This window comes from Quercus suber, unplaced genomic scaffold, assembly GCF_002906115.3.
Source record: "Quercus suber isolate HL8 unplaced genomic scaffold, Cork oak 2.0 scaffold_153, whole genome shotgun sequence".
Lineage (NCBI taxonomy): Eukaryota > Viridiplantae > Streptophyta > Magnoliopsida > Fagales > Fagaceae > Quercus > Quercus suber.
In genome coordinates, this window is record NW_027069614.1 from 1,127,474 (window position 1) to 1,152,635 (window position 25,162).

The 25,162-nt window shown below is 34.1% G+C and overlaps 2 protein-coding genes and 1 long non-coding RNA gene across 3 annotated transcripts; 2 read left to right on the forward strand and 1 right to left on the reverse strand.

The window, feature by feature from the left end:
* Window positions 1-1,406: 1,406 nt before the first annotated feature.
* On the reverse strand, window positions 1,407-2,077 carry LOC136069129 (uncharacterized). Its single transcript, XR_010630407.1, has 3 exons — window positions 1,981-2,077; window positions 1,787-1,891; window positions 1,407-1,461 (listed from the first exon to the last, which is right to left on the reverse strand). It is a non-coding gene; the product is annotated as an uncharacterized LOC136069129 (long non-coding RNA).
* Window positions 2,078-2,265: 188 nt separating this feature from the next.
* Window positions 2,266-2,670, forward strand: LOC112026549 (metal tolerance protein 9-like). Its single transcript, XM_065777348.1, has one exon. It carries the CDS (start codon window positions 2,266-2,268, stop codon window positions 2,668-2,670), a length of 405 nt encoding a protein of 134 aa, XP_065633420.1.
* Window positions 2,671-18,810: 16,140 nt separating this feature from the next.
* LOC112026570 (metal tolerance protein 9) lies at window positions 18,811-24,923 on the forward strand. The gene is made up of 6 exons (XM_065777332.1): window positions 18,811-19,051; window positions 21,257-21,369; window positions 21,779-22,024; window positions 22,560-22,640; window positions 23,431-23,661; window positions 24,275-24,923. Exons 1-6 carry the CDS (start codon window positions 18,853-18,855, stop codon window positions 24,617-24,619), a joined length of 1,215 nt encoding a protein of 404 aa, XP_065633404.1. The 5' UTR covers window positions 18,811-18,852; the 3' UTR covers window positions 24,620-24,923.
* The last annotated feature ends 239 nt before the right edge of the window (window positions 24,924-25,162 follow it).

The following is a 25,162-nucleotide window of genomic DNA, read 5'->3' on the forward strand; positions in this document are numbered from 1 at the left end:
GCATGGTTAAATAGTAGTGCCATTTCGTAAGAGACATAGATTTAAAAAAAGGCTGCAGATGATTAAAACTTCTCAATTTGAGGAAAATATCGCACCTACAATAGTTTAGGACAAGCCCATTAGGAAAAATACCACAAAAGATCCAAAGAATTTTCCAAACAACTCAATAAATAATTTGGGATACATCTCAAGGCTAAAAATGACTAAGACAGACAATTTACTGCTCAAGGCACCGTTTGAGGGACTTTGATGGAGACATATGGCTACAAAGGACTGATAGACAACAAAGTAAAAACTTTAATCCAATTACCGTGGGTACCAATCTACATTAACACAGAACACTTGATAGAAGTGGAGACCAACAACAAAACGAAAACTCTAATCCCACAATCACAAAGGTGATGCAAACGTTTTGACTCCAAATATTTATGGCAGCTTAGTTACAGTTTTTGGCTACCGAGTGGACAAATTGTTTGAGATGGCGTACCATAGATTGTCAACAGTTGCCATTGGGGCCTCTTTATGCATTTTTATAACCATGGTCTTCTGTCCCATTTGGGCTGGCAGTGGGCTTCACGATTTGATTGTTCGTAACCTGGAAAAGCTTGCTGACTCCTTGGACGGTATGCATTAACAAAGATCATTGATTGAACACTCAATATATAATTAATTCTCCTTATTCAAGCATAACCAAATTATACATAAAACACTTTGTCAACTTGAAATTCAAGATGTGTCGGCGAATACTTCAAAGATGATAAAACTAAGCTTGGCAATGAGGAAGATCCTAGTAAGAGAATGCAAGGCTACAAATGTGTGCTTAATTCTAAGGCAACTGAAGAAGTCTTGGTAGGCTGCTATCTATCCTAGTGGATCAATTTGCTAGCAATAAGATAACTATTGAGTACTTAGTTTGTTAAATTTTCTAATTCAATTGTACAGGCCAATCTTGCAAGATGGGAACCTGTGCATGGCAGATTCAACTTTCAACATCCATGGAAACAATACCTCAAGATTGGCATATCAACGCGTAAGTGTGCTTATTGCACTAAGGCTCTCAACAGTTGCATAAACTCAAAAATTTAGGTAAAACACTTTACTTTGGTTTTATGTATCATACTTTGTTTACTTAAATTTCTTGTAACATTAATTCCAATATTTTTACTTGGCCACAGGCACCAGACTATCTAAAGAAACATCTCAGTGATGTATGCATGGTATTGAGCACCAATTCTTCAGAGGTCCTGAAAGATTTGGTCATTACAATGAAAAATCTCACCAAATCATCCAAGATAGATTTATAACCTTAAAAACCCCAAAAGCCCAATCTTCTTCTTTTCTTTTTTCACAATTTCCCATTAACCAAACAGAGAAAATAGTAGAGTAACATACTATCTAAAAAAGCACCTGAAATTTGGGGAATATATGAGACTCCGATCTTCCAAACCATGTAATCCTCAACTAAACAAAACAAAAGAATATATCAGATCATTTTATTAAATAGTCATAAAATCATCAAATGATTGTAGAAATATTACTTGGTAAGCAAAAAAAAAAAAAAAAAAAACAAAAACAAAAAAAGCTAGCCAAATCCAAATGAACATACAGCAGTGCTCCAATTAAATAACCCAACAGTAACAAATTCAACACCCTAACAAAAATGATTTAGAAAGTAAATGTAACGTAACAACCATCCACACCACAGCAAGAAATAGGCAGAAACAAACGTTGAAAGGGGGAAAAAAACCATCAAGCAAAATAATAAAGCACAAAGATGTAGGGATACCTCAATTGAACCACCCAACTTACATCAGTATTTATATAGATGTGAGGAGAGGAAGGAAGACAGAGAGGCTGCCGTTAGAAGCCAAAACAGAAGCTGAAACCGTAGCTGAAACAGTAGAGCAGGAAGTTGAACCATGAGTGAAACGATAGAACATAAGTGAGAATCAAAAGGTGGGGAAGGGGAAGGAACTAAACCTGAAACGAAGAAACAAAACGTGGTAGACTGGAATTTGAGCCGTGTAACAGAAGGGAATATCATAAGTTGTAACCGTGAAAAGCAATTAGGTTTGACAAAGGGAGTTAACTGAAAAGGCTTTGGGTGTGGGCTTGGGCTTTACAGTAGATTTAAATGTATAAGAAGTGGACTTTAATTTAAAGTAGAGATAGGGCTGAAAATAATTTTAATTTTATTAGCATTTTAAAATTGGTAACATTATTTTAAAATTGAATTAAAAATTCAGAAAATAGGATGGGAATGACATGGCTGTTGACGTGGCTCAATGTGAGTGTAGCAACATTAAATGCTACGCTTCAGCTTTTAGTAATATAAAGATGAATACATGGAAGAGGACTTTCTTTCATAATTTATTTGCCCTAATTGGAAGGACAGCACCACCTGAATTTTTGGCAAAGCTAACAGTTCTGATATGGAACCACCATGAAGATATCAAGCACATTGACACGGTAAAAGAATACGCACATGGTTCTGATCATTATATTGTGGAGGTTGACATAGTTTTGCCTCCAGACATGGTTCTCAGAGAAACGCATGATATTGGTGAGACACTGCAAGTGAAGCTAGAGCAACTGCCTGAAGTTGAGAGAGCTTTTGTGCATATAGATTATGAGTATACTCACAAGCCTGAACACAAGACCACGGTTTGATGACAAAGATCTCACACAATCTCTCTCTTTCTAGAAGTTTCTCTCTAATTCTGGACATTTCTCTCTTGCTCTCTTTCCGGAATTCTCTCCAAGATAGTTTTCATATTTTCTCTAGAAGCTTTCCTGCACTAGTGAATTTTAGTGACAAATTTGTAAGGTCTCTAGAAGGTTGGAGAAAGGCATTAATTTAATGCCAATAGAAAGGAAGAAGCTAGAAGCTTCAAGTTGGTTTCCTAACCAACATGCATCTAGTATAAATAGATGTAATGAGGTGAGTGAGAGATGTGTGTGAAGTGAAGTGTCATAAAGCATCAAGTGAGAGATGTGTGAAGTTGTATGAGGTGGTGAAGTGTGTGCCATAGGTAGCAAGTGTGTAGAGTGAAATAGAGTCAAGAGCTAGTGTGTGTAGGTGTCTAGAAGTGAGGTGTGTGCAAGTGTATTTGGTGAGTTAGTGCCATGTTCTATTTCATAAAAAAAATTTAGTGAAACTACAATGCAAATAACTTCACATACAATGAGTATTTGATGAAATGCAGTGACGGAGCATGTCTAGCTTATGGTATTCTCACACGCACATACCAAAAGGGTTCATTAAGGACTCAGCAAAGACATGAAAAATCACATGTTTTCACACACACACAACACACATTTTAAGTGGGAGAGAGTGATTCGAACCCTTGATGTCTTTGTTAAAAACACCAAAAAATGTCATTTGACATTGGCAGAAGCTAGACATTACACCTGGAAATATAGTCTTTTTTGGCATGAAGTATATGAAGCATTGTATGATTTGGTAGCAGGTATGTCCATGTTAACAGTGAAACAGAAGTCGTGCAGCAAAAACACACAGATTATGAGATAAGGACAAAAGCTTTGTATTTTTTTTTTTTAAATATCTTTTCTACAAATTTCAACTTTTCTGGTGATATCATTATCAGTTGGTTGTCTAAAAAGTGTGCTAGAGTTTATCCATAAAGTTGAAGTGAGAGTTTATTACTATTAATATTCACTCACAAAATATGAATGAATAGAGGGGTGTGTCCTAGCCCAACTCTCTTTCTCTGTGGCTCTACGTATTTGTGGATAACTCTTAATTGCATTTTGAATTCTACTACTGATCTAAATTGATAAAATAACCAGCAAATTATTCACAATTATAAAAAGGAAGAATTACATTTGAAACCCTACAGATGAGGGATGTAACAAATCAAATCCTATTGTTCTATAAATTTCAAGTAAATGCAATTATTTTTTTCTTTTTATTTTAATGTGAAGATTTTAATAATTGAGCTTATTGGAACTCATGATTGCATAAGTCAAATTTTGTTCCTTTACTACCTACATTGCTTTGTTCCTACATAAGTAGGTGCTGTGTATAATGATGAGTACCAGTGGCTGAACCGTTAAACCTTAATATCTAGAATTATTTCATCTTAGAATTATTCTTTAGTCCCTTAACTTTCACGTCAGTTGTCAAATTAATCCTTAATGTTTGATTTTTGTTAATTTAGTCCTTCACTTTGTTAATTTAACCAGATATGGTTCTTCTATCCAAATCATTTAGCAAATATAATTGTTTCAACTCTTTTTTTAATAGAAATAATATTCATCAAACAACAAGATTTTCACAGAAGAACCAGATTGACTTCATTTTGACTGAGTGAGGCTAAATTGATAAAAATTAAAATTTTGAAACTAATTTGAGAATTAAAGTAAAAGTCAAGGGAGTGAATCAAATTTTAACCAAAAACTAAACAAAAGATCAAAATTTTTAAAACTAATACTAATTCTGACATATCAAAATCTTAAAAAGTTCTTAGCTGTGTATTGGAGGAGTGCAATTAACAACAAAAGACAAGCCTTATGAGTAACCAAGTTTTGCTAGAAAATCAGTTGTTTGATTTCCTTCATGGTAGGAATGAAGTAGCTCTAGATAATATAACAAGCTCATGAGAGATTTGCAATCTATAACAATAGAAGCATAGAAATCAGGAGCAGACAAGATGCCATTTCCATTTCACTTGAAATGGAAATAGTCTTTTTTTTACGATTAAAAATTGTATCGAATGTCACATCATTTAAAATTTTAAATGATGTTAATCTTAAATAAGATAACACTGGATACACCATCTTATTTATAGTAGTTAATTTGAATTATGAAATGGATCCATTTCAAATTGAGAGGATCCTAATAGATTGGTACTATTAGTCAAAAAGTGTATTACAAGTTTAGCATAGGTTCAACTAACAAATGGGCGAGAAAGCAAATTGAAGATCATCTATAATTGCTCATAAGTCCATAATGCGACTAAAGCACTGATTGCCCAAGTAATTGGGTCTGGAGAACCTATTACTAACGTCCATTGTGGTCATGAATTAAGCTCCTCACTACTTGCTGACTCTGGAATCATGATTTCTTTAGGAAGAACCATTGATAATTAAATATATAAGCATTTAACTAAGTTAACTTGGACGTGACTTTAATTCATTTAAAAAAAAAAAATTAACCTTCAGATATGAGGTTTGTGATAAATTAACCATTCTACTAGATTAAAAACAAAGGGTTTAATGGATATAATCACATGATATACGTATGATTTTTGCTAAATGATTGATATTTTCTAAATTAACCGCTAGACATTAAGGGTTTCTTTTAATATATTTTAATATTGATAATTTTATTTTAAAATCAAAAAGTTTAAAAGAAGTTTATGAAAAAAAAAAAAAATCAATCAATCAATTGTTTTTGTAAAAAAAATTAAAATAAAATAAAATAAAATAAAATAAAAAAGAGACAAAGATCTAATTGTAATTGACAATATCCTAATTAAAATAAAGTATGTTATAAGAAATATTAAGTGAATTAATAATGTTATGTATTGAAAGGAAGATTTAAGCCAAACTTAAATACAAAGAATAACTTGCTTTAAAGCTGTTGTCTTAAGCCTCAAATGATCTAATCGAGCTGGTGCTGCATGCTTATAGTGATTCAGATACGCAATAAGATGTTGAATTGCAGACTTTTTGTGTCTTCCCTCTATTAAAATTCGTCAGCAAAGCTAAAGGCATGATTTTCCTTTTCTTTTGAGGAACATGCAAAAGGCATGATGATGCTTATGTGGTAATTCAACAATTATTGAGGTGTTATGAGATGTTATGGACACCTCAATATATTTGTTTTTGGTTTTTGTTTTTTGCTTTTGCTTTTGCTATTTTTTTTTTTTTTTTTTGGGAGTGGAAATATTTGTTGTTCCTTCGTACAATAATGATTTGTTATCAATTTTTGCACAACTACTTGGATTTCAACTCCAATACCTTAAAAAACACACACACACACCCCTCCCAGCTCTCCAAAATATTTAGGCTTAGAGAAGTACCAACTCATCCAAATGGTATGGTGGTGTATTGAGTGTGGCAAATAATATTTGCACACCTGATTATTATATTAACGATAAAATTCTCGACATAACAATAATTTCACAATATTTTTAAATTAGCCTATCACTTTACACATAATGGAGTTACTATAATATGTAATTTAAAATATTTTAATAGTTCATGTGTGAGATAATAGGCTAATTTAGAATTATTGTGAATGTTTGTTGTATCACTAAAAAGACTATTTCTAATCAGGTAATTTCTGGACATATTTTTAATCCTTTTTTCCCCCTTCTTATATATATAGATGCATCCCTCCAACCCCTACAACCCGGGGTTCCAATCTCTTTTCTATTTATGTAGTGATTAGGAACTTATATCTTGAGCTTACTAATCCCAAACACTTGCATATATTGTATTAGAAATAGTGGCTCATATGCAGTGATTAGGAACTTATATCTTGAGATTATTAATCCCAAGCACTTGCAAATATCTTGTTAGAGATAGTGGCTTAAATTCAAATCGTAGTTGCCTTTGTAAAAGCTACTTAATTATGTAACTTTTATGATATATTTTATTTCCCTTTGCACCAAAACACTTTATTTTCTTATTTCTTATTACTTGGATACCTGATTGACTGCCTTAAGCTATCATCCTTGACTGGATGGGACTTTTGTCGTCCTCACTTTTCTTCATGAATAAGACTCAAAGACTTTATATTGTGGAAAGTTCCTAAAAGTTTAGCTAATTGTAGGATGTATCTGAAAGAGTAAAGCATTTGATTTGGTTAGAGATGCCTTGCATTCCACAATACATTCCCCATCAAATCTTACTTTACATTAATATATTCCCCAAGGTGACTGGTGGGTTGACCATACGTTTGGGCAAGTATAAGTGAACAAACTGATATTTCTATAATTTAATCTTGTTTGATCGATTAAAAGTAGCTTTTCCTGTCTAGTGATGATGTAGGTGAGATAAGGATCAAGGTATAGTATATTAGCTGCACTTTACTAAATCCCTACTTTTCCCTAAGGTGGAAGATTTCTTTGTTTATGAATATCTGTTGCACGATATTTCCATTTTTGCTTAGACGTCTGTCTTTATCATTATCAAAGTTTCATCCATGTCACATGGGTTCCAGTAGCTCAATTTGTAAAATTTTTTGATAAAATACAATTATTACGTAGTAGACACCATAAGTTTGAATTACTATCGTATAATCAACAAAATTTTCCAGGACTTGGCTCTCTCATATGACCCAGTTTTTACTGTTGAAAACTTGAAATCTTCTCTATGTTTCTTTCATTTAGGTTTAGGACCATTAAGTCATTTAATACCTAAATCACTTCACTTTTAAACAATAAATAAAAGATTATTGGGCTCTTAAATTATATAAAAAAAAACATGCCTCAGAGCTGAAATTGTACACTCAGACTCAGATCAATATCCATGCGTCTCCAATGGAGTCACCATTCAAAGTTAGCATGCCTCAGCAAAACTAAAGCTCCATTCACTATTATGTCTTAACATGGTTATGTTTGATGTATGCTTATATTATATCACATCTAAACGCTTCCAACTTATACAGTAAATTTTATGCTTCATCTGAACCCCAAGGTGTGCCATATACCATGCCTAATAATTAGCTGTTGTTGAAGTTTTTTCTTATTCAATACTTCTGTAATTCTCCGGATTGTGCCTAGATTTTGTGAATGGTTTGGAGATGTGAAGATGTTGCATCAACCAGAACTAAGTCTAAATTGAGCTCAATCTCAGCTATATAGATGATTACAAGGAGATCTAATTATATGCGTTTTACTTTTCTAGAATAAAGTGCATATGTAAGTAGTACATCCTCCAATCATGATTAATGGTATTAGAGTTAAGGTTCATGAGTCACGACACTAAAATATTACATTAACACAGGCTCTGGATTAAGAGCCTAGCTAATAATGCCATCATCTTTGAGTGAAAGCAATTTGGTTGCCATTGGAAACTAGTGAGAAACAACCTAATAAAGCCATTGTTGGAGTCATGAGAACTTTGTTCCCATTGGAAATTACAAACAAATATAATCAATCTTTCCTGTTTTTGAATATTTGACTGAAGTTATTTAGGTAGTCGTTGGTTTCATCACCATTCGATGCTGTGTGTACAAAGCGTGTAAGATAATGAGTAATGACTGACGTAGTCCTGGTCATTTTGCATAAAAATGATCGTGAGATGCCAACAATACAAGAACTACAGCTATTATTTTATGACACAATATATCAAACTTCTACAAAATTTAGTATGATATACAAAGATGCTTTTCTTTAATCTTTAATCTTTAATATCTTATGTTGGTCCCTAGACAAAGGTTTCACTTTCACCCATTACTAAATCTAATGAAAAATCGACACAATTGGAGGAAGCATAAAATAAACAATAGTAAAAGGAATGTAAGTTGCAAGAAAAAGGAGGCAGGAAGCTTCACATTAATAACATACAAATTCAAAGATGCTTAAAATATGTTGCAACAAGTTCTGGAATCAACCACTTACCCAAAACAAATATAAATAACATCAAAATTTAGCAACGAATTTAGCTAAACTTTGTCCCTACTTATAGGATAAATATAAGTAAATAAATTATAAACCCTGACCATAAATAGATTTTTCAATAAAATCAATTCATTAGGTTTTTTCTATATTAATTATCCAAAAAAAAGGTTTTTCTTTTAATGGGTGAGTAGAAATTGTTTTTCCATATAAATAAATGGTATGTGATTTTTTGTCCTTCGAATATAGGGTTTATTTGATTTTTGTCCCTCAATTGTAAATCGTTCAATTTTGATATTTCAAATTTTAAAATATAATAATTTAATATGCTTGTATATTTTCGTCTATTTACTACTTTTTTTTTTTTTTTTTTTTGGTTTTAGTCCCTTAAATATAGGGTCAGTTCGATTTTGATCCCTCGAAGAGTTGAATGTTTGAAGCTTTTTTTTTTTTATAAATTTAAATTTCAAAATGTTTGAAGCTTTATTGTTATGTTTAGAGTGTGGATTTTCAGAGATATCGTTGTTGAATCAATGTACGTACTTGCAGTGAGCTTGTGGCAATATACTGACTACGAACTAGACATATCCTCTGGAACTCGCTTGGATTGTAGATAATGTTTCAATAATTTGTGAAAGTTTTATACTTTTTTTTTTTTAATAAGAAAGTTATAACTTTTATTAAGAAGACTCAATCATATTAGGATTTTCTTCTATCCAAGTTACATATGTTGTGCCAAGTTGTGTGCTGGACGATTGCCTTCCCGCTTGACGTGGTTCACTTGCATGCTTCTGAAGTCTTGTAGCTTTTGCTAAATCCCCTTAATGATATTGCAAATTGTAGTAAGTGCTTCACTGACTTCCCATAAAGCATCAATGATTATCTTTGAGTCACTTTTAAAGACTACCTCCCTTACCCCCACATCCCAAGCAAAGAGGACTCCGTCCTCTAATGGTTTGGCTTTGGATTCCAAAGTTCCCAAAGGAATAGGGAGCCTTTTAGACATGGCTGCTTCCACTTGACCTACAATGTCCTGAATAATAACCCTCATTCCGGATGACTGAGAATTAGTAAAAGTTGCACTATCAACATTAACCTTATACCCAGGGCTGAGCGAAGCCACCTAATAGGTCGCCTCGTTGGACACAATGTAAGGCATGCTGAAGTTGGTTGTTTGAAATTCTTCTAACAAAACTCGTGCTTTGTGTAATATTGCCCTGCTAAGTTGTCGAGCTTTGCCATGTCGTACCTGGTTACGGTTATACCAAATATTCCATGCTATCATGAGTACTAATTCCAAAGTATCATCCCCCACATGCTGTGAAAATTTCAGGTGCCACAATAAGTCCACAAACTCATGGAAGACCAAACCATAGGTATCAAATGTGAGTCCAAAAAGTTGTCAGACCTCACGAACCTTATCACATTCCCAAAAGAGATGTGCACTATCTTCAATTCCAGTGTCATAGGCCTCACAAACTGGATTAACCATGATGTAGGGCACAATTTACTATTTAATTATTGTAAATTATTATTTTTGGTATTTTTATGTAAAAAAACGTTATTTTAGGTTTAGGTGATTTATTTCCTTGTTTTTAGGTGCATTTAATGCTTTTTAGGTCAAATTTGGTTCCTGTTATGGTTAGGTATTAATTAGGAGTTATTTTAGATTATATTTTCTTGTTTGTCAAGTTTTAAGGAGCCCTTAAATAGGCCCCTAAGTCTGTAAACGTTTTTCATAGACTATTATCAATAACACAGACATTTTGTCAATTTTCTCTTCTGGTGGATTCCAGTTTTATCTCCTTGTGGATTCAGGGAAACCCCTCGTGGATTCGAGGTTTACTACCAGAAACTAACAGTTTAGTTTCTGTTTCATCAAGAGAGCATCGTGTGTGCTTCTCTTCAGGCTTCCGCGACATCAAACCAGAACTTTCCTTCAACATAGATTTGCCTTTGTAGGCAATATATTCTTACTTGCTTTCCATGCAAAGGACTTAACTTTGTTTGGGATATTTAGCCTCCATATTGTCTTCCAAAATATTTTTCCATTCTCTTCATTCGATGCTCCCCCAAAGGTGTTACCTATTCTCGAAGCTGCTACCAATCTATATGCTCTGCGAACTATGAAATTACCCCTTAGTGTATAGGCCCACACCAATCGGTCGCCAGGCAGTTTAGTACTTAAAGGGATGCTTAATATAGCTTTAGCGTCATCTAGGGAAAAAAATTAATGAATCATATCAAACTACCAAGCTCGAGTACATGGATCAATGAGAAGAGAGACCTTCGCATATGTCGGTATTTCAGGATGTCTAGAATTAAGTTTGAAAGTAGAGGGCTTGGGGATCCATTTATCCTTTACTATAGTGATGGCTTGGTCATTCTCCACCTGCCACTGGTAGCCTTGTTAAACAATAGGTTGTGCCGCCATGATGCTTCGCCATGCATAGGAAGGGCGATTGCCCATTTAAGCTGATAAGAAATCCCCATCTAGAAAATAATGAGCTTTGAAGACCCTGTGCACTAAAGAGTTTGATTCATTCTGAAGTCTCCACCCTTGCTTCGCTAATAATGCTAAGTTGAAAGCCTTTAAATCATGAAACCCCAAGCCTCCTTCCTCTTTAGGCATACACATCTTATCCTAGCTTAGCAATGCCATCTTTTTTTTTTTCATTAACTTGACCCCACCAAAAGCGACGCACCATGCTCGTCATTTCATCACAAAGAGTATTAGGTAATTTAAAAACACTCATAGTGTATGTTGGAACCGCTTGTGCAATAGTCTTTATAAGAATCTCCTTTCTGGCATTGGATAACAATTTTTCCTTCCATCTAGACAATTTATTGTTCAATCGCTCGAGTAATTTGTGGAAAGTATTTTGTTTATTTTTTCCAACCAAAGATGGTAGTCCAAGATACTTCCCATGTTACTTTATTATTTCTGCTCCAAACCTGATTTTGACATTGTTGATGGCCATTTTGGAAGTCCAAGTGGAAAGGAGAAGCCCAGCAACGCGGACAGAAAAGAGTTGATAAATGGATAGAAAACCCATTAAGTCCAAGTGGCAGGAATAATGGATCACAGGCCCATGAGATAAACAAATGGGCCTTGAGGAGGCAAATGGGCTTAAATGAGCTCGGAAAAAGAGAAAAAAGCAAACTATGGGCAGTATATGATGTGGAAAAGTGAGAATGGGTCACGGCAGACCCAAAGTAATGAAAACAAAGAAAGTAAGGGGTTGATGGCAAGCCCATGAGCCCCAAGGATGAGGGATAATATAATTAGGCCGAGGAAGCCCAAAGAACTCAGTAAAAGCTCATGGGAATGCAAAGTTAAGAAAATGGCCAAGAAAGCCCAAGGAAAGCAAATGGCCCAAGGATACCCAAGAGAAAACAAATGGGACATAGGAGCCTGCTAGTGATGTAATAAAAGAACCAATGGCCGTATTGGACCACTAGAAGAAGAATAAACGGTAGACCCAAAGAGGCCCAGTAGGATTGGGGCAAACAACTTCGCAGCAGGAATGACAGAATAGTATGGCAGAAGATGGTAGCATGAAAAAGGGTGGGCTGAAGAAAGGCAAAGCCCACCATCAAGCAAGGCCCAGCCCCTAAGTAGGGCAAGCCATAAAAGAAAGGGAAACCAAATAATAGTCAAAAACGGATGACACAGACCGTGCAGGCCAACCACGACAAACGCATGAGTAGTAGGCAGATTTTGGGCATACATAAAAGAGAGGTACGCACAAGGCCCAGACATCACCAGCTTGTACACAACCAATACAAGACACGGTGAGGTCATGAGTTAGAGGTAAGAAGGCATGGTTTGGCGGTGGAGAGAGGGGAAAAACCTATTCTGAGGTTCCTGCTCAGGCTCTTTTGGGGGAAGTGTCCTGCTAGGATGACATACCATCCAAAAGAAGTAAGGCTGAGTTGGAACCACTAGGTGCATGCCATGAGGGATAGGGAGAGAAAAGGCATCCACACCATAGCAGGGAAGGGTGCCACGGTAGACAAACAAACAAAATAGCTTTCTTTTGTCTGATGATGGGGAGTGGCACACAGACAAACCAGTGGTGATCGGTAAGTACACCCAAAGCAGACAAAGGTGGTTAAGGGCTAAAATAGTAAAACCCAGTCATGATAGGCACTATAAAAAGAGGCCCTTGCCGTGCATAGGGAACACCACGACGACCACGGAATAGGAACTTGAAAAACCGGTGAATAGAAAACAAGTATTGAGAAAAAGAGAAGAAAGAAAAAAAAGATAAGAAAGAGGAACATTAGAAGAGAAGGAAAGAAAAAGATAGAGAGTTAGAGCGGCAGGCATGCACGAATAGGTTGATTCCCTCTCTCCCTCTCAAATTCCTGCTCTCTGCCAGAAACTAAGAATTCTCTTGTGCACCAATTATTCAGGTCTGTTTCTCTCAAAGTGATTAATTTCCACGGTAGGATTTTCTTGGGAGATTATTCACATTGAGAAAAGACGTTCTTCCCTCTCTGGCTTTGGTCCTGTGGATCAGATTTGATATGATTTCTTTCTTTCTTTTGATTAACCCATATACTACCCACTTATTCCCCTTGCTTTCTTTATGAAAGTAATTGTTATTAAACGGTGATTATCTTTCTTGATTATGGATTATCTATTCACTTTAATTAAGAAGTCAAAGTACTTTCTTTTATCTTATTATTATCATATCTGCCTGCCACGACTTATCTAAAACAGCTTTACCTACCGGAAGCGCGCTCTTAGCGAACGAGGCATAGTTTGCGCACAAGCCGGACCAAATTGAGTTGCAGCTAGACCGGTCTTAACTCCCTTACTCAGAATACTTGGGCCCAGTACCGCAGGAGGCAGCCTAGTCCGATATAACCAAAAAGGCCCACTACAAACATCATCTTGAATAGCTTGAGGAGTATTTCGACTAAAGAAGAGGGAAGTTTTCTTACGATTTAGTTGATGCCCTGAGGCTTGTTCATACTTCTCCAAAATTGTTATTAAAGTAGAACACTCTTCTTTTGTGGCTCCACAGAAAATAAGAATGTCATTTGCAAAAAAATAAATGCGAAACTTTAGGTTTTAGACTTATTTATTTTGTTAGTGTTCCTAGCTAGTATATGTATTAGAGCTAATTTAGCTTCTAAATAGAATGAGTAATTAAACCAATGTTTGGTTTAAAGAATGGTCCATCCTGTCTCTTTCTCTTTGTAAATCGTGACATTGAATAAAATTAATTCTCTATCGTACGTTTTCATTTCAAAAGAGAGAGAGAAAGAGAAAAAGAAAAAAAGAAAAAAAGAGAGAGAGGATGCATCTATATTCTATTAGTCACATAAAAAAAGAAAAATAGACATGACTAAATGGGTATATTTTAAATTATGAAGGGGCAAGAGAGTGAAAAATACATTTTTCCCTAATGAAGTTATTCAAAGAAAGATAAACTATTGCTGTATAATCAAAAGGAATATATTACATAGAAGAAAAGAGGCAGGAAGGGCGGTTCCATTAATTCCATTCCATTAAGCATAAAAATTCAAAGGTGCTAAAAATGTATTGCTGCAAGCTGTGGAATCTACCTACTTATTATTCTTCTTCTTTTTTTTTTTTTTTTTTTTGAACCTACTTATTATTCTAGAAAAGAATAAAAGCTCTAGAATCAACAACATATGGGGCATGTGGGTTAATATGTCACTTAAACAACCATAAAATAAAATTAAAAAACCAATGATCATAAAGATTTTTTTAATAAAAATCAAGAATAAAAATTGTATTTCACTTTCCAAATTAGCATGATTAAGTCATTAAAGGATGGAAGTCAATTAAGATTTAAATAAATCTTTGATTTGTAATAAACAATAACATTGCCTTTTGATGCTTTCTTTGGGTTCTTGGCTCTTTACTATTTTTTTCTTATAACTATTATGTAAAATTATTCAACACGGAGATTTTTATTTTTTATTTTTAGGGGATGAACTAGACTTTTTTCTATATGAATTGAATTATATAAATGAACTATTTGGGAAATTTAGTACCATAACCGCATGATCAAAAGGAATATTATTTACATGAAAGGAGGCAAGGAGGTCGACATTCAGAATATAAATCCGAAGATGCTCAAAATTCATTGTTGCAAACTCTGGAATCAGCCACCCCACCAAAAAAAAAAAAAAAAAAGTGATTATAAAGCAATTATGGAATAAAAATCAAGAAAAAGAAATGTTATATAGTTTGTTAACTTTTTGCTAAAAAATAAAATAACTGTACACTTTATTATTATTATTTTTAAAATTTATGAATCAAAAAATGGTTCAATATGTGTAATATTATGTGTGAGTTTGGATACCGCTTATTTTTACTGAAAATTGAAAACTGAAAACAATAAAAAACACTGTTCATTTACCTATTTGCACTGTTCATGTCCCATGAACAGTGCAATAAGTGCTAGTTTTAAAAAAATAAAAAATAAAAGAAAAAAGAAAGCTGACGGAAACGTGAGATGCAGACGCGCAAACCAAGCGGACGGTATATTTACTAGTTACTATCCCTGAAAAGGTAGTATTATTGCCGTATGATTAAAAGCAAAGGTCAAAAAAAAAAAAAAAAAAAACTGATGGTAAGACAACCATGCATAAAGAAAGAAAAAAAAAAAAAAAAAAAAAAAAAAAAAAAAAAAAAAAAAAAAAAAAGGGAACATTAGAAGAGAAGGAAAGAAAAAGATAGATAGTTAGAGCGGCAGACATGCACCAATAGGTTGATTCCCTCTCTCCCTCTCAAAGTCTTGCTCTCTGCGAGAAACAAAGAATTCTCTTGGGCACCAATCATTCAGGTCTGTTTCTCTCAAAGTGATTAATTTCCACGGTAGGATTTTCCTAGGAGATTATTCACATTGAGAAGAGACATTCTTCCCTCTCTGGCTTTGGTCCTACAAATTAGATTTGATCTGATTTCTTTCTTTCTTTTGATTAACCCATATACTACCCACTTATTTCCCTTGCTTTCTTTATGAAAGTAATTGTTATTAAACTGTGATTATCTTTCTTGATTAGGGATTATCTATTCACTTTAATTAAGAAGTCAAAGTACTTTCTTTTGTCTTATTATTATCATATCTGCCTGTCACGGCTCATCTAAAATAGCTCTACCTGCCGTAAGCGCGCTCTTAGCGAACGAGACATAGTTTGCGCACAAGCCGGACTAAATTAAGTTGCAGCTGGACTGGTCTCAACTCTCTTAATCAGAATATTTGGGCTCAGTATCGTAGGAGGCAGCCTAGCCCGATATAACCAAAAAGGCCCACTACAAACATCATCTTGAATAGCTTGAGGAGTATTTCGACTAAAGAAGAGGGAAGTTTCCTCACGATTTAGTTGATGCCCTGAGGCTTGTTCATACTTCTCCAAAATTGTTATTAAAGTAGAACACTCTTCTTTTGTGGCTCCACAGAAAATAAGAATGTCATTTGCAAAAAATAAATGCGAAACTTTAGGTTTTAGACTTATTTATTTTGTTAGTGTTCCTAGCTAGTATATGTATTAGAGCTAATTTAGCTTCTAAATAGAATGAGTAATTAAACCAATGTTTGGTTTAAAGAATGGTCCATCCTGTCTCTTTCTCTTTGTAAATCGTGACATTGAATAAAATTAATTCTCTATCGTACGTTTTCATTTCAAAAGAGAGAGAGAGAGAGAGAGAGAGAGAGAGAGAGAGAGAGAGAGAGGATGCATCTATATTCTATTAGTCACATAAAAAAAGAAAAATAGACATGACTAAATGGGTATATTTTAAATTATGAAGGGGCAAGAGAGTGAAAAATACATTTTTCCCTAATGAAGTTATTCAAAGAAAGATAAACTATTGCTGTATAATCAAAAGGAATATATTACATAGAAGAAAAGAGGCAGGAAGGGCGGTCCATTAATTCCATTCCATTAAACATAAAAGTTCAAAGGTGCTAAAAATGTATTGCTGCAAGCTGTGGAATCTACCTACTTATTATTCTTTTTTTCTTTTTCTTTTTTTGAACCTACTTATTATTCTAGAAAAGAATAAAAGCTCTAGAATCAACAACATATGGGGCATGTGGGTTAATATGTCACTTAAACAACCATAAAATAAAATTAAAAAACCAATAATCATAAAGATTTTTTTAATAAAAATCAAGAATAAAAATTGTATTTCACTTTCCAAATTAGCATGATTAAGTCATTAAAGGATGGAAGTCAATTAAGATTTAAATAAATCTTTGATTTGTAATAAACAATAACATTGCTTTTTTGATGCTTTCTTTGGGTTCTTGGCTCTTTACTATCTTGTTCTTATAACTATTATGTAAAATTATTCAACACGGAGATTTTTATTTTTTATTTTTAGGGGATGAACTAGACTTTTTTCTATATGAATCGAATTATATAAATGAACTATTTGGGAAATGTAGTACCATAACCGCATGATCGAAAGGAATATTATTTACATGAAAGGAGGCAAGGAGGTCGACATTTAAAATATAAATCCGAAGATGCTCAAAATTCATTGTTGCAAACTCTGGAATCAGCCACCCCACCAAAAAAAAAAAAAAAAAGTGATTATAAAGCAATTGTGGAATAAAAATCAAGAAAAAGAAATGTTATATAGTTTGTTAACTTTTTGCTAAAAAATAAAATAACTGTACACTTTTTTATTATTATTTTTTAAAATTTATGAATCAAAAAATGGTTCAATATGTGTAATATTATGTGTGGGTTTGGATACTGCTTATTTTACTAAAAATTAAAACTGAAAACAATAAAAAAAAATAATTTTTGAATTACTGTTCATTTACCTATTTGCACTGTTCATGTCCCATGAATAGTGCAATAGGCGCTAGTTAAAAATAAAAAATAAAAAAATAAAAAAAGAAAAAGAAAAAGAAGAAAGTAGACGAAACGTGAGACGCGGACGTGCAAACCAAGCGGACAGTATATTTACTAGTTACTATCCCTAAAAACGTAGTATTATTGCCGTATGATTAAAAGCAAAGGTCAAAAAAAAAAAAAAAACAGATGGTAAGACAACCATGCATAAAGAAAACAACCCCAAAAATAAAAATAAATTGACTATTAGTTAGAAAAACATAGCAAAAAAAATTAATAGGTAATAGTTTTAGCTTATAGTACTCATCATAAATCTTAATATCAGTTGCTGACTGATTCTACAACCTTGTAACCTTGTTGAATGAGAAGACAATATATACTTATTCAAAACTTCAAATCCAATATGAAACAAAGACGGTACTTGTTTTTACCGATTACAATTAATGTAATGTGGCTAAAATTTGTTGAACGTTAAACAACAATGGTATGAACACACCAAATCTCACCACGTTGATGTAGTCGATTGTAAGTTGTTGACAAAAAATGATGGGTTTGTGTAAATAGGAGTAGATGGAAAGTATTATCCACTCAAATTTGACATATTGTGAAATTTAGTGTGTATTTAGAATTCTTGATGTTCAAAAGAGTTATTCTAAGACCAAATTCTACCCTACAACTAACCTATATGGCAAATTATAATTGACTGATTAACACTTTAATATGGGCCCACTACTTTTTCTTCATCACTCGCGGTTCTAGGTTGAGGTAAAGTTGTGGCCAAAAAGGTTAATTGTGGTCCTAGATTTTCTGTCCAAAACCACATAATGCCATGCAAAATGGTACAAAGTATATACAGTGATTCATCTGTCTCTGTCCCTCCACTTATTAAGCAAGGGCAGTTAAAAATTTACGAACTTCGCAGTAGTAGTTGTAGTAGTTACTTGTGCTCTATATATAAGGAAACTTTGCAAGGCATTATTGATTCAGAAAATGCTCAAATACAAATAAGAGAGTTTTTGAGAGAGATATAATGGGTGAGAGTGGAACTGTGATAGGTGAAAATGGCAGAATTGAGCCTTTTTGGCCATCAGAAGTTGACACAAGTACCAAAGTGTCAAGCCAGACGACATCTTCATGGAGACTCAATATTAAGGAGTTTTGTCTGCCACAGCAAAACGTAGATGATGATGATCATCATCATAGTACTTTCCCACAGCTTTTTCGTGCTAGTAAGCCTTCTCTTCTTCACTCTCATCGCCTTGTGTTTTTGTTTCTATCTCAAACAAACTCTTTCTAACTTAGTTCCTTGTTATCATTGGCTGTAGAGCTATTAATTAATATGTTTATATATCACTAAATATTCAGAAAATGCTCAAATACAAATAAGAGAGTTTTTGAGAGAGATATAATGGGTGAGAGTGGAACTGTGATAGGTGAAAATGGCAGAATTGAGCCTTTTTGGCCATCAGAAGTTGACACAAGTACCAAAGTGTCAAGCCAGACGACATCTTCATGGAGACTCAATATTAAGGAGTTTTGTCTGCCACAGCAAAACGTAGATGATGATGATCATCATCATAGTACTTTCCCACAGCTTTTTCGTGCTAGTAAGCCTTCTCTTCTTCACTCTCATCGCCTTGTGTTTTTGTTTCTATCTCAAACAAACTCTTTCTAACTTAGTTCCTTGTTATCATTGGCTGTAGAGCTATTAATTAATATGTTTATATATCACTAAATGAAACAAACTTTTGGTAATCGGATTTAGCAAATTGAAGGCCAAAGAATGTGGAGGATGAAATGAAACTCATATTATACATGCACTCTATAGAGGACTATCACCATGATTGTCAAAACTCAGAAATAGCAGAACCCATATGAAAACGTGGCTTGTGTGACCAGAAATATAAAGTGACCAATTGTATAAAATTAACTAGGATTAATTTAGAGGGACTTTCCACTGTATACAGAATCACTGGAAATTTATTATAGGGTAAGGCATAAAAGAATTGAAGAAAAACAACAAAGAGATAAGCTTTCTATGATGCAGATGATATATTTGAAAGACTTAGAGCCTGCTTGATACAGCTTAATTTTCAGCTTTTTTGAAAACTGGGTAGTTTGAAAAATTGTACGTTGAAAAAAATCGAATTTAAAAAATTGTACTTTGAATATGTGTGGTTTGAAACTGTTTTACGAAATGGGCAAGGGACACACAGAAAACAGCTTCACAATTAAAGGTAGTGACTGTGTTCATGTAAATTGTTATACTTTACAAAAAGACTTGTATCAATAACTACTAACATTGCCATCGCATTTTTGTTTCCCCTGAAAAACTCCCACCCCTGCCTCCTAGTCCCAAAGAAAAGTTGTACCATCAACAATAACCTCTGGTCCCAAATATTAGAGTTTGCTAAATGATGCCATTATATATTATTTCTTATTCTTAGGTCTTTTAATGCTTCTCTTTCATGGAAATTTCAAATAAGGGAATGCTAGATAGATTTTGCACATACTATTGCTAGTATAATTTCAGCTTTTTCACTTTTTAGTTCATTTGTCCTTTCCATGGCTGGTACCGTCTCATTCAATGTGATTTTGATTTTACCTCAGGTGACTTAGTTGACATCAACAAGAATGTTCCCAGAAATGCTTTCCATTTTTTGTATTTTTTTTTTTTTTAAACAACTGGATTTGAACTCCAGCATCTGGTCCATAGTGGCTAAAACTATCCATTGGGTCCAGGCTTTTCTTCACATATCTTTTGTTTTTAGTTATAAAAAATTAATAAGTGAAAGTTAAAATATCTAAGGTGAGTTTTAAATATGCATAGATGAGGTCATTAACAAGATTCCCTTGGAATTTGATTTGGGGATGATTCAGCTGTGTAAAAGTTTATTACAAAATGAACACGTCTTAGGAATGGAATGTGCATACATAAACATATACCCTTCCAGAAAAAATTATTATTATTATTATTATTATTATTATTATTATTATTATATGATCAAAAGTTAAGAAAGAGGATATACAATTTTAGAGTGATGCACTTTCTACTCATATTTGGTAAAGATGGAATAATGAGAAGAAGAGTAGTGATGCAAGGCCTGTTATGAGTTATGACAAGGTTTTTCTAGTTAAGCTTTTTGTTTATCTCAGAAAATGAGAAATGTCAGTAGTTAAAAATTGTTGTCTTTGAATTTTTTGTCACAAAGATCAACTCGGTGAACAATCTTCAAGGTTGTTTACATCTAGTATGCTAATCTATTTTCATTTGACCTGAAACGGTCTAAGAATGGAATTGTGTCTCATCTACCACAGAAGCATACAAAATTGCTAGTTTATTTAATTTAATGAAGAAGCTCTCTGTGACATTATTGCCATTAAGGTTGCTGTAAAAATAAGTATGATTTCCATTGTATCCAACGCTTTCAGCCTTGAATGGCTAGCCTGGTCCTGAGGTAGCATAGCCTTGAATGAATAACTGACTGGATGTTCAATATTTTATTGCTAGGAGATGGATCATTTCCAACTTGTTTAGTATTGCATATATCAGATGAATCTCTATACGCTTGCATTGTTCTTCTGCCCTTAAGAGAATATTTTCTTCTTAAGACAGCAGTTTGAAATTAATTTGTTAATGCTCTTAATTTTTCCTAATGCTTCTCTTGCATGATGTTCAATTTATTTGTAAAAATGCTTTCATAGATGATAATTTGGGCCATTTCCATCTGTCTGTGAGCCTTGCTGAAGAATCTCCCAATTAAAGACGTTCATTGATTCACTTATTTTCTTTCATTGATTCTTGATCTCAGGGAAACGAACCAGGGTTACAGAGTACTATAGGAAACAAAAAGAGCTCCTTGAAGGGTTCAGTGAAATGGAGGCCATGACTGAAACAGGTGGTTGTCCTGGAAGTCTCACAGAGGTTGGTTGACATGGTTGTTTTGTTTATTCTCGTAACTTTTTATTTTCAATGTTCCATGTGTTTTGGACAATCTTAATATAAACATGTTTGGCTTCCTAATTGGGCAAAAAGTTAGTCCTGAACTAGCTCAAGTTTAACAGGGCATATTTACATGTAGTTCCCTGCTCAGATTTTAACTTGTGGGAAAACAAAGGAATGCATTTATTTAAATTATGCAAAAGAAAGGCATTATTTTTTGAATTACAAAGATTTTAATCCAAGTGTTTTGTATCAGTAGTGACTTAGAACCAAGTTAAGATGAACAATAAAAAAGTTCAAGAGCTTATGGTTAGTAAAAGCATGATACTTCTGACTACTACATACCTTTCTTAACTGAATACTTGTGTGGCATTGAACATTGCTTTATCAGGATGAAATGAAGCAGCTTGCTCGGAGTGAGAGGATGGCAATTCATGCATCAAATATAGCTAATTTGGTGCTTTTTGGAGCAAAGGTTTTTGCTTCTATTGAGAGCAGATCATTGGCGGTTATTGCATCAACCTTGGATTCCCTCTTGGATCTCTTGTCAGGGTTTATTTTGTGGTTCACCACATATTCCATGAGAATCCCAAACCAGTATCACTATCCAATTGGAAAAAGCCGGATGCAACCAGTGGTAAGGCATCAAACTTTTCATTTTTTGGATGAGTGAATTTCGGTCTCAGCATGATGTCTAAGAAAAGATTCAAACTAGAGACCTACTGTTCATAAGGCATGATCGCCAACCTATTGTGCTCCACCCCACCACCACCACCCCCCCCCCCCCCCCCCCAGTTTCAATCCAATATTTCGTGCATGTGTTACAAAACAGTCAAACACTTAAAGGTTCATCTGAATGCTCACTTCCCTTTACCAGCTGGATAGTATTATTTTTCTGTAGACCAGTGAGAGCTTAGTTTTGGAGTAAGATTAGAAGCCATTTAAGTCAGCTCTATGAGTTAGATCAATGACAGCTTAGTTTTGGAACTGTAAGTTCAAGAGTGAACATGTTTTTTGTTATGTAGACCTAAGGCTTGTCAGCAATCCTTATAACACAGGCAAACCTGCAACTGAAAAGTCATACCATCTGTCTTGGCCTTTTAAATTTTTCCTTAAAGTTTGCTTTTGTTTTAATTACTACAAGCCTTTACAAACCAAGCTTGAGTATGCAGGGTATCATTGTTTTTGCATCGATAATGGCAACTCTTGGATTGCAAATCTTGCTAGAGTCTGTTCGACAATTATTGAGTAAGGTATGCAATTTCAATCTTATTGGCTGTTCACCGTTAAAGGCTGCCTAGACAGTCTACAACGGGTTTCTGGCACTAAGTAAATGTATAACTTCTAATCTTCGCAATAGCCCAAGCATGGTTTTTTTTTTTTTCTCATCAGTCTCACAAGTAAGTGGATGCAACATGTGAGCATGTATGGCTATTGTCCTCTCTATAATTAGGCAGATGTTCATGTCTAACAAAGAATGAATAACATCATTTAGTACTTTTATAGAAATTTTCTTAGATAGGAGGGGGGAGGGGAAGAGTGTTTGGTAGAAATTCCAGGGTAGTTTCTCAATTTAGTCCTATGTTATATGGATTCCTTTTAATGATTTTACATGCTACGCTATATGGTAGGTGACTTCAATTAAATGGTGTAGACATTTTTTGACACTTTAACAATTCATAATTGTTTTCCTCACTAATTTTTGGAGTGATTTACACATCCATTTGATACATGTAGCCTACTCCCTCTAATGTAGTGATGCTGTCTGATGTGGATGTCCTCAACCATGACCATCAGTAATAAAAAATAATGTTCATTTACTGACAGTATTTAGTCAGTTTTCTCAGGAATTAATAGATTTTAGATTTGAACCTCTTTTTTTCAGTTCAAAATTCCACTTTATGAGAGAATAGTTGTCTCCTGTCATTTTATATATTGGATGTAGGAAACTGTTTTGTCTAGATACAGTTAAGTTTGTATAACTTGATGCCTGTTTCATTACTAATATTGCTTTCATCTTTTATATGACAATCTTGATTACAGTCCCGCCCTGAAATGGATGAAGAAGAGGAGGAATGGGTAATTGGGATTATGGTTTCTGTTACAGTTGTGAAGTTTGTGCTCATGGTTTACTGTCGAAGATTTAAAAATGAAATTGTTAGAGCATATGCACAAGATCATTTTTTTGATGTTATTACTAATTCAATCGGTTTAGCAGCAGCTGTTTTAGCCAACAAATATTACTGGTGGATTGATCCCACTGGAGCTATTATGGTGAGTTCAAAATAAGACTTAAAAAACTTTTTTTTTCCTCCCAAAGCTTTTCACTACCCCACATTAAAGCTTTCAAAAAGTCTAGTTACAACATATTTTATAACTGTCAAGACGGAAAATTGTTAACGGTTGTTAATAAAGTGATATCAATAGTGAACTATAATGAGGATTGTGGGGTACTTTTTAGCTTCTGTTTAATAACTGATGGTTCCCTCTCGTCTAAGGCTTGCACTTATAAGGCCTGGGGGGAGGGAGTTCTCTTCGATGTGGGAAAACTAAAAAAGCCAAAACCAAGCACAAGTGCAACACTTGCTTGGACAGAAGCTAAAAAGTACCCCACAAGGATAAATAACAATTTTCCAACACAACAGTTGTAAAAATGTTGTGGTAATTGCATTATTCTAAAGCTTGAATGTTCCTACAATTTTTACACTTATCGGCAAACATGCCCTACGAAAGAAAAGAAGGAAACTTTGAGGTTTCATGCTTCAAATGCCTTTATGTGCCTCGACATAACACACTATTAAATTGGAGACATGATCGAATTTCCAATCTTCCAGTGAACTAACCTTAGTTTATCTACTAATGATGAGTTCTTGAACTAATAATGCAGATAGCATTATATACAATAAATACATGGGCAAAGACAGTCATTGAGAATGTATGTTCCCTAATTGGAAGAACAGCACCTCCTGATTTCTTGGCAAAGATAACATATCTAATATGGAACCACCATGAAGAAATTAAGCACATTGACACAGTTAGAGCATACACTCTTGGTTCTCACTACTTTGTGGAGGTTGACATAGTATTGCCAGAAGACATGTTTCTGAACAAAGCTCATAATATTGGTGAGACACTCCAAGAAAAGCTTGAGCTACTCCCTGAAGTTGAACGAGCTTTTGTACATATAGATTTTGAGTTTACACACAGGCCTGAACACAAGGCCAAGCTATAATATCACCAAATTCCCTAGGATGAGAACAAGTTGTCATAAGCTAAGAGTTCAGTCTTCTTTTTCTGAAGGGACTTTTGAGAATTAACAATCTTCAAGTTGTTGAATCTCCTATATAAATCTCCTACCTGCATTATTATTTTGGCTGTGCCCTGCATGTGAAACAATTCTAGCACTGTGCTTGAGTTTCTCCATGCATTAATCAGGGTTCTGGTTTCACTGTACTACAAATTATTTGATGATAGCCATCTTGATTGTCCTTCTCATAACAAAATAATCCATCTTGTTTCTTCAGTGTTTTTAAGCATTCTTACTTTCTGGTCTTGACACAATTAAATGAACTAGACGTCAGAACGGTCAGGGAGTGAGTAATTGAGATTTTACAAACTATATATATAGACCTGACTTTTCTTGCTTGGGTGTTCTGCATCTCAAAATTGCACATAGGACATAACAAAATATTACAACAATCTTGTCTTTTAGCTGTGGTTGGTCCGGTATAATATTTTATTATTTTATTTCAACCTATGATGGGCTGACACCTCA

Coding starts and splice junctions, on each gene's coding strand:
- LOC112026549 (XM_065777348.1), top strand. CDS start 2,266: ATGGCTGTTGACGTGGCTCAATGTGAGTGTAGCAACATTAAATGCTAC.
- LOC112026570 (XM_065777332.1), top strand. CDS start 18,853: ATGGGTGAGAGTGGAACTGTGATAGGTGAAAATGGCAGAATTGAGCCT. Junction 21,370..21,778: donor GTCCTGGAAGTCTCACAGAG/GTTGGTTGACAT, acceptor TTGCTTTATCAG/GATGAAATGAAGCAGCTTGC. Junction 22,025..22,559: donor AAAGCCGGATGCAACCAGTG/GTAAGGCATCAA, acceptor TTGAGTATGCAG/GGTATCATTGTTTTTGCATC.